Here is a 9,244-nt window from a genome sequence, read left to right on the forward strand (position 1 = left end):
ATCAAGGCTGGTGTTTTCCTTGAGTTTTGATGATTTCTCGCCTCACATGCTCCTAGACAAGACAAAAATGTACGTGTGTCAGAAGTGACCTGCGAGATGGACTGCAAAAGGGAAACCCAAATCAACAACCAGCCTGTCAGTGTTACCTCTATTCCTGGCATGGTCACGAATCCTGGTGGATCCTGCTGGATATTATGTCAAGGAAGATGGAAATTCTGGAGGCGATAGCTGAAAGGCAAGAGGGCTTCACAAAAGGCAAATTGTGCCTCACAAGTTTTGAGGTTTTCTTCAATGGGACTACAGCGTTGATGGATAATGGAGGATGAACTACCTCATCCACCTGGCCTTGTGCAAATCATTTGATTCTATTGCACACAACAGACTTGTCTCTACGATAGAGAGATGTGGATTTGATGGGTGGATGTTTCGGTGAGTAAGGAATATGCAGGAGTCCAAGTGCACTCAAAGCGTTGCGGTTAATGCCTTGATGTCCAGGTGGAGACCAGTAATGTGTGGTGTTCATCTGGTGTCCTTAGGGGAACCAGGACAATTTACTGCCTTTGCCAGGCACACGGAGACAGGGATTGAGTGCACCCTTAGCGAGTTTGTATGTGACACCAAGCTGAACGTGAGCCAGCAATGTGCCCTTCTGGCCAAGGAGGCCAGTAGTATCCTGGGCTGCGTGAAGAAGTGTGTAATAAACAGGTCAGGGGAGATGCTCCTCCCTGCCTACTCTGCGGTAGTGAGGCTGCATCTGGAGTCTTGTGTCCCGTTCCATGCTCCTCAACTCAAGACAGAAAAGGTACCAGTGGAGAAACTGCAGTAGAGTACAAGATGATGTTTGGACTGGAATTTGTGTCTCCTAAGGAGAGGCAGAGAAGTGGGTGTGTTTATCCTGGAGAAGAGAAGGACGAGGGGCTCCTATCACTGCTTATGAATATCACCAGGGCCTAGGCCAACAGGATGGGCCCAGATCATTTTGAGTGGTGCCCAGCTACAGGACAAGGGGCATCAGGTACAAAATGGAACTTGCGTTTCCCAAGCAAACATCTCAAAATGTTATTCTTGTGAGAGTGATGGTGCACTGGAATTGGCTGCCCAGGGAGGGAGTGCAGTCTACTTCTCCGGAGTTCCCGAAATCCAGTCTGGATGCATTCGTGTAGAGCCTGATTGAGGTGACCCTGCTTTAGCAGTAGGTTTGGACTTGGCGATCTCCAGAGATCTCTTCCAAAATAACCCAACCATTCTGTGATTCTGCAGTTCTGTGATTTTGCTTCTGTGGTGGGGAGAGAGTCGTCCTGGGGAAGAGAGTCAAGTGTCTGCTTTCCTGGGGAGCTGGCATCAGAGGTCTGGATAGTGGTGCATGAGCAGGGGCAATTTTTGTCTTGGCAAGTGAAGGGCTTGTGTCATGTTCTGGAAGTGTCCCTGTGCTGCTCTGTGTTGTTGTTGTGGCGGGGGACGTAGAGCCTAGGAGGAGCTTGTAATCTCTTTCTAGCCACCCCAATGGCCACTGTAGCCCTGGCTTTGTGCTGGGTGGGGTTGGAAGAAGCTTGGGAGAAGAAAGAAGAGGAGGCTTCTCAGGCTGGGATGCAGGAAAACTTTATTGGGTGGGTGCGGAAATAGAGAAGACAGAAGCGTCAAGTGGAAGGGAGCAAGTTCGAGGTGCAAGGACGTGCATCTTCAAGCCATGGTGTGGCTTCCAGGGTGTGAGTGGTTGGTGTCAAGTGTGGTGGAGAGGACCCTTAGCAAGGGTAGCAGCCTCTCCTGCCACCGAACCAGCCGAGACCTCTGCCACCATAGCAGCCCAGGCCTCCCAAGCCGTAGCCGTAGCCGTAGCCGAAGGCCCCGTTGGAGACAGGCACTCCCTGGTAGCTGAGTTCGCTGCCCACGGCAGCCGATGCGGAGGACCCGACGGTGGTGCTCTGGGGGAAGGAGGTGAGGATGGGTCCTGGCAGGGTGACCTGCACGGTGGAAGGCTGGATGACGACGGAGGAGTCCTGGCACTGCCTGACGCAGGGCTCGTTGCAGCTGTTGGCCAGCGGGGCGGGTGCGCAGGGGCGGCAGAGGTCGTTACAGGCCATGGGTGTGGTGTGGAGGGTCCCTGGAAGAGAAGGTGTTGAGCAAGGGTCAGGATGTTGGTTTGCGAGGGGCAAAGTGTGAGGAGGGCAGGGGAATGGGGAGGCGTGGGTGGGTCTGTGAGGTTTGTGGTGGTGGGGAGGCGTGTGGGCTGTTGAGGCTGGGGTAGAGCATGGTGGAAGAGAGGGAGGAGGTCGGACAGGAGAAGGAGCCTCAGGGTTTTGAGACTCACCTTGTTGAGCGTGGAGGAGACGGTGTGCAGGGAAGGTTGTGAGGGAGAGAGGTGCTGGGCCAGCTTTTATGGTGGTGCGCGAGGGGCGGGACGGGCTTTGTGCATGAGTGCATTTTGCAGGCAGCAGCTGTGTCCTGGCCCAGCGTGGCGAGTCATGAGGTGGGGTGTGTTTTCCTTGCCCCAGTTCTTCAATGTCATGTCCTCCTCTTGAGGACGTGTCCACTATGTGGTGGCGGCTGCTTTGAAGTGAGAATCTTAGAGGTAAAAGGCTTGGTGTCGATGTTGGGTGCCAGGGCAGGCGCAAGAGGTGACCGAAGCGTAGGAGAGGTGTAATGGTGTCAGTGAGGTAATCACATGGTATATTTCTTGTGTGGTTTGTGAGTGCGTTGTGATGATGGGAGCCCATTTCCTGGCAGCCCGACCCAGCTCAGCCCGAATTAGGAGAGGCAAGAAGGTCATCAACATGTCATGCCATCTACTTGGCCCTGGTGGCAGCTTTCAAGGCAAAGGTCTGGAAGTCTAAATCTTGGTGGTGATGGTGAATGTCAGGGTGGGCCGAAGAGGCAACCAAAGCATCGCAGAGTTGGGATGTTGTCCGTGAGGACGTCATGTGGCACTCGTGTGGCGTGGTTCGTGGGTACATTGGGAAGAAGGCACCCCAAGCAGGGAGACCCAGAGCTGTCAGACACAGAACAGACAAAAAGGTTGTGGGTAGTCCCGAGCGTGTCGTTTCAAAGGGAACATTGTGTTTGACAAGCATCTGTGTCTTCTACATCAAAGTGGCTAGGTTTGTATAAAAGTAAAGAATCAAGGCTGGTGTTTTCCTTGAGTTTTGATGATTTCTCGCCTCACATGCTCCTAGACAAGACAAAAATGTACGTGTGTCAGAAGTGACCTGCGAGATGGACTGCAAAAGGGAAACCCAAATCAACAACCAGCCTGTCAGTGTTACCTCTATTCCTGGCATGGTCACGAATCCTGGTGGATCCTGCTGGATATTATGTCAAGGAAGATGGAAATTCTGGAGGCCATAGCTGAAAGGCAAGAGGGCTTCACAAAAGGCAAATTGTGCCTCACAAGTTTTGAGGTTTTCTTCAATGGGACTACAGCGTTGATGGATAATGGAGGATGAACTACCTCATCCACCTGGCCTTGTGCAAAGCATTTGATTCTATTGCACACAACAGACTTGTCTCTACGATAGAGAGATGTGGATTTGATGGGTGGATGTTTCGGTGAGTAAGGAATATGCAGGAGTCCAAGTGCACTCAAAGCGTTGCGGTTAATGCCTTGATGTCCAGGTGGAGACCAGTAATGTGTGGTGTTCATCTGGTGTCCTTAGGGGAACCAGGACAATTTACTGCCTTTGCCAGACACACGGAGACAGGGATTGAGTGCACCCTTAGCGAGTTTGTATGTGACACCAAGCTGAACGTGAGCCAGCAATGTGCCCTTCTGGCCAAGGAGGCCAGTAGTATCCTGGGCTGCATGAAGAAGTGTGTAATAAACAGGTCAGGGGAGATGCTCCTCCCTGCCTACTCTGCGGTAGTGAGGCTGCATCTGGAGTCTTGTGTCCCGTTCCATGCTCCTCAACTCAAGACAGAAAAGGTACCAGTGGAGAAACTGCAGTAGAGTACAAGATGATGTTTGGACTGGAATTTGTGTCTCCTAAGGAGAGGCAGAGACGTGGGTGTGTTTATCCTGGAGAAGAGAAGGACGAGGGGCTCCTATCACTGCTTATGAATATCACCAGGGCCTAGGCCAACAGGATGGGCCCAGATCATTTTGAGTGGTGCCCAGCTACAGGACAAGGGGCATCAGGTACAAAATGGAACTTGCGTTTCCCAAGCAAACATCTCAAAATGTTATTCTTGTGAGAGTGATGGTGCACTGGAATTGGCTGCCCAGGGAGGGAGTGCAGTCTACTTCTCCGGAGTTCCCGAAATCCAGTCTGGATGCATTCGTGTAGAGCCTGATTGAGGTGACCCTGCTTTAGCAGTAGGTTTGGACTTGGCGATCTCCAGAGATCTCTTCCAAAATAACCCAACCATTCTGTGATTCTGCAGTTCTGTGATTTTGCTTCTGTGGTGGGGAGAGAGTCGTCCTGGGGAAGAGAGTCAAGTGTCTGCTTTCCTGGGGAGCTGGCATCAGAGGTCTGGATAGTGGTGCATGAGCAGGGGCAATTTTTGTCTTGGCAAGTGAAGGGCTTGTGTCATGTTCTGGAAGTGTCCCTGTGCTGCTCTGTGTTGTTGTTGTGGCGGGGGACGTAGAGCCTAGGAGGAGCTTGTAATCTCTTTCTACCCACCCCAATGGCCACTGTAGCCCTGGCTTTGTGCTGGGTGGGGTTGGAAGAAGCTTGGGAGAAGAAAGAAGAGGAGGCTTCTCAGGCTGGGATGCAGGAAAACTTTATTGGGTGGGTGCGGAAATAGAGAAGACAGAAGCGTCAAGTGGAAGGGAGCAAGTTCGAGGTGCAAGGACGTGCATCTTCAAGCCATGGTGTGGCTTCCAGGGTGTGAGTGGTTGGTGTCAAGGGTGGTGGAGAGGACCCTTAGCAAGGGTAGCAGCCTCTCCTGCCACCGAACCAGCCGAGACCTCTGCCACCATAGCAGCCCAGACCTCCCAAGCCGTAGCCGTAGCCGTAGCCGAAGGCCCCGTTGGAGACAGGCACTCCCTGGTAGCTGAGTTCGCTGCCCACGGCAGCCGATGCGGAGGACCCGACGGTGGTGCTCTGGGGGAAGGAGGTGAGGATGGGTCCTGGCAGGGTGACCTGCACGGTGGAAGGCTGGATGACGACAGAGGAGTCCTGGCACTGCCTGACGCAGGGCTCGTTGCAGCTGTTGGCCAGCGGGGCGGGTGCGCAGGGGCGGCAGAGGTTGTTGCAGGCCATGGGTGTGGTGTGGAGGGTCCCTGGAAGAGAAGGTGTTGAGCAAGAGTCAGGATGTTGGTTTGCGAGGGGCAAAGTGTGAGGAGGGTAGGGGAATGGGGAGGCGTGGGTGGGTCTGTGAGGTTCGTGGTGGTGGGGAGGCGTGTGGGCTGTTGAGGCTGGGGTAGAGCATGGTGGAAGAGAGGGAGCAGGTCGGACAGGAGAAGGAGCCTCAGGGTTTTGAGACTCACCTTGTTGAGCGTGGAGGAGACGGTGTGCAGGGAAGGTTGTGAGGGAGAGAGGTGCTGGGCCAGCTTTTATGGTGGTGCGCGAGGGGCGGGACGGGCTTTGTGTGTGAGTGCATTTTGCAGGCAGCAGCTGTGTCCTGGCCCAGCGTGGCGAGTCATGAGGTGGGGTGTGTTTTCCTTGCCCCAGTTCTTCAATGTCATGTCCTCCTCTTGAGGACGTGTCCACTATGTGGTGGCGGCTGCTTTGAAGTGAGAATCTTAGAGGTAAAAGGCTTGGTGTCGATGTTGGGTGCCAGGGCAGGCGCAAGAGGTGACCGAAGCGTAGGAGAGGTGTAATGGTGTCAGTGAGGTTATCGCATGGTACATTTCTTGTGCGGTTTGTGAGTGCGTTGTGATGATCTGACCCCATTTCCTGGCAGCCTGACCCAGCTCAGCCCGAATTAGGAGAGGCAAGAAGGTCATCAACATGTCATGCCATCTACTTGGCCCTGGTGGCAGCTTTCAAGGCAAAGGTCTGGAAGTCTAAATCTTGGTGGTGATGGTGAATGTCAGGGTGGGCCGAAGAGGCAACCAAAGCATCGCAGAGTTGGGATGTTGTCCGTGAGGTCGTCATGTGGCACTCGTGTGGCGTGGTTCGTGGGTACATTGGGAAGAAGGCACCCCAAGCAGGGAGACCCAGAGCTGTCAGACACAGAACAGACAAAAAGGTTGTGGGTAGTCCCGAGCGTGTCGTTTCAAAGGGAACATTGTGTTTGACAAGCATCTGTGTCTTCTACATCGAAGTGGCTAGGTTTGTATAAAAGTAAAGAATCAAGGCTGGTGTTTTCCTTGAGTTTTGATGATTTCTCGCCTCACATGCTCCTAGACAAGACAAAAATATATGTGATGCATAAATGACCTGCGAGATGGACTGCAAAAGGGAAACCCAAATCAACAACCAGCCTGTCAGTGTTACCTCTATTCCTGGCATGGTCACGAATCCTGGTGGATCCTGCTGGATATTATGTCAAGGAAGATGGAAATTCTGGAGGCCATAGCTGAAAGGCAAGAGGGCTTCACAAAAGGCAAATTGTGCCTCACAAGTTTTGAGGTTTTCTTCAATGGCACTACAGCGTTGATGGATAATGGAGGATGAGCTACCTCATCCACCTGGCCTTGTGCAAAGCATTTGATTCTATTGCACACAACAGACTTGTCTCTACGATAGAGAGATGTGGATTTGATGGGTGGATGTTTCGGTGAGTAAGGAATATGCAGGAGTCCAAGTGCACTCAAAGCGTTGCGGTTAATGCCTTGATGTCCAGGTGGAGACCAGTAATGTGTGGTGTTCATCTGGTGTCCTTAGGGGAACCAGGACAATTTACTGCCTTTGCCAGGCACACGGAGACAGGGATTGAGTGCACCCTTAGCGAGTTTGTATGTGACACCAAGCTGAACGTGAGCCAGCAATGTGCCCTTCTGGCCAAGGAGACCAGTAGTATCCAGGGCTGCATGAAGAAGTGTGTAATAAACAGGTCAGGGGAGATGCTCCTCCCTGCCTACTCTGCGGTAGTGAGGCTGCATCTGGAGTCTTGTGTCCCGTTCCATGCTCCTCAACTCAAGACAGAAAAGGTACCAGTGGAGAAACTGCAGTAGAGTACAAGATGATGTTTGGACTGGAATTTGTGTCTCCTAAGGAGAGGCAGAGACGTGGGTGTGTTTATCCTGGAGAAGAGAAGGACGAGGGGCTCCTATCACTGCTTATGAGTATCACCAGGGCCTTGGCCAACAGGATGGGCCCAGATCATTTTGAGTGGTGCCCAGCTACAGGACAAGGGGCATCAGGTACAAAATGGAACTTGCGTTTCCCAAGCAAACATCTCAAAATGTTATTCTTGTGAGAGTGATGGTGCGCTGGAATTGGCTGCCCAGGGAGGGAGTGCAGTCTACTTCTCCGGAGTTCCCGAAATCCAGTCTGGATGCATTCGTGTAGAGCCTGATTGAGGTGACCCTGCTTTAGCAGAAGGTTTGGACTTGGAGATCTCCAGAGATCTCTTCTACAATAATCCAACCATTCTGTGATTCTGCAGTTCTGTGATTTTGCTTCTGTGGTGGGGAGAGAGTCGTCCTGGGGAAGAGAGTCAAGTGTCTGCTTTCCTGGGGAGCTGGCATCAGAAGTCTGGATAGTGGTGCATGAGCAGGGGCAATTTTTGTCTTGGCAAGTGAAGGGCTTGTGTCATGTTCTGGAAGTGTCCCTGTGCTGCTCTGTGTTGTTGTTGTGGCGGGGGACGTAGAGCCTAGGAGGAGCTTGTAATCTCTTTCTACCCACCCCAATGGCCACTGTAGCCCTGGCTTTGTGCTGGGTGGGGTTGGAAGAAGCTTGGGAGAAGAAAGAAGAGGAGGCTTCTCAGGCTGGGATGCAGGAAAACTTTATTGGGTGGGTGCGGAAATAGAGAAGACAGAAGCGTCAAGTGGAAGGGAGCAAGTTCGAGGTGCAAGGACGTGCATCTTCAAGCCATGGTGTGGCTTCCAGGGTGTGAGTGGTTGGTGTCAAGGGTGGTGGAGAGGACCCTTAGCAAGGGTAGCAGCCTCTCCTGCCACCGAACCAGCCGAGACCTCTGCCACCATAGCAGCCCAGACCTCCCAAGCCGTAGCCGTAGCCGTAGCCGAAGGCCCCGTTGGAGACTGGCACTCCCTGGTAGCTGAGTTCGCTGCCCACGGCAGCCGATGCGGAGGATCCGACGGTGGTGCTCTGGGGGAAGGAGGTGAGGATGGGTCCTGGCAGGGTGACCAGCACGGTGGAAGGCTGGATGACGACGGAGGAGTCCTGGCACTGCCTGACACAGGGCTCGTTGCAGCTGTTGGCCAGCGGGGCGGGTGCGCAGGGGCGGCAGAGGTCGTTGCAGGCCATGGGTGTGGTGTGGAGGGTCCCTGGAAGAGAAGGTGTTGAGCAAGGGTCAGGATGTTGGTTTGCGAGGGGCAAAGTGTGAGGAGGGCAGGGGAATGGGGAGGCGTGGGTGGGTCTGTGAGGTTTGTGGTGGTGGGGAGGCGTGTGGGCTGTTGAGGCTGGGGTAGAGCATGGTGGAAGAGAGGGAGGAGGTCGGACAGGAGAAGGAGCCTCAGGGTTTTGAGACTCACCTTGTTGAGCGTGGAGGAGACGGTGTGCAGGGAAGGTTGTGAGGGAGAGAGGTGCTGGGCCAGCTTTTATGGTGGTGCGCGAGGGGCGGGACACGCTTTGTGCATGAGTGCATTTTGCAGGCAGCAGCTGTGTCCTGGCCCAGCGTGGCGAGTCATGAGGTGGGGTGTGTTTTCCTTGCCCCAGTTCTTCAATGTCATGTCCTCCTCTTGAGGACGTGTCCACTATGTGGTGGCGGCTGCTTTGAAGTGAGAATCTTAGAGGTAAAAGGCTTGGTGTCGATGTTGGGTGCCAGGGCAGGCGCAAGAGGTGACCGAAGCGTAGGAGAGGTGTAATGGTGTCAGTGAGGTTATCGCATGGTACATTTCTTGTGCGGTTTGTGAGTGCGTTGTGATGATCTGACCCCATTTCCTGGCAGCCTGACCCGGCTCAGCCCGAATTAGGAGAGGCAAGAAGGTCATCAACATGTCATGCCATCTACTTGGCCCTGGTGGCAGCTTTCAAGGCAAAGGTCTGGAAGTCTAAATCTTGGTGGTGATGGTGAATGTCAGGGTGGGCCGAAGAGGCAACCAAAGCATCGCAGAGTTGGGATGTTGTCTGTGAGGACGTCATGTGGCACTCGTGTGGCGTGGTTCGTGGGTACATTGGGAAGAAGGCACCCCAAGCAGGGAGACCCAGAGCTGTCAGACACAGAACAGACAAAAAGGTTG

The 9,244-nt window shown here is 53.6% G+C and overlaps 2 protein-coding genes across 2 annotated transcripts; both read right to left on the minus strand.

The window, feature by feature from the left end:
• Nucleotides 1-1,742: 1,742 nt before the first annotated feature.
• LOC138718653 (feather keratin-like) lies at nt 1,743-2,097 on the minus strand. The gene has a single exon (XM_069853153.1). The coding sequence runs from the start codon at nt 2,079-2,081 to the stop codon at nt 1,743-1,745; it is 339 nt and encodes a 112-aa protein (XP_069709254.1). The 5' UTR covers nt 2,082-2,097.
• A 2,759-nt stretch (nt 2,098-4,856) lies between these two features.
• LOC138718654 (feather keratin-like) lies at nt 4,857-5,195 on the minus strand. Its single transcript, XM_069853154.1, has one exon. The coding sequence runs from the start codon at nt 5,193-5,195 to the stop codon at nt 4,857-4,859; it is 339 nt and encodes a 112-aa protein (XP_069709255.1).
• Nucleotides 5,196-9,244: the final 4,049 nt, after the last annotated feature.

Source organism: Phaenicophaeus curvirostris, chromosome 3 (genome assembly GCF_032191515.1).
Source record: "Phaenicophaeus curvirostris isolate KB17595 chromosome 3, BPBGC_Pcur_1.0, whole genome shotgun sequence".
NCBI classification, from domain to species: Eukaryota; Metazoa; Chordata; class Aves; order Cuculiformes; family Cuculidae; genus Phaenicophaeus; species Phaenicophaeus curvirostris.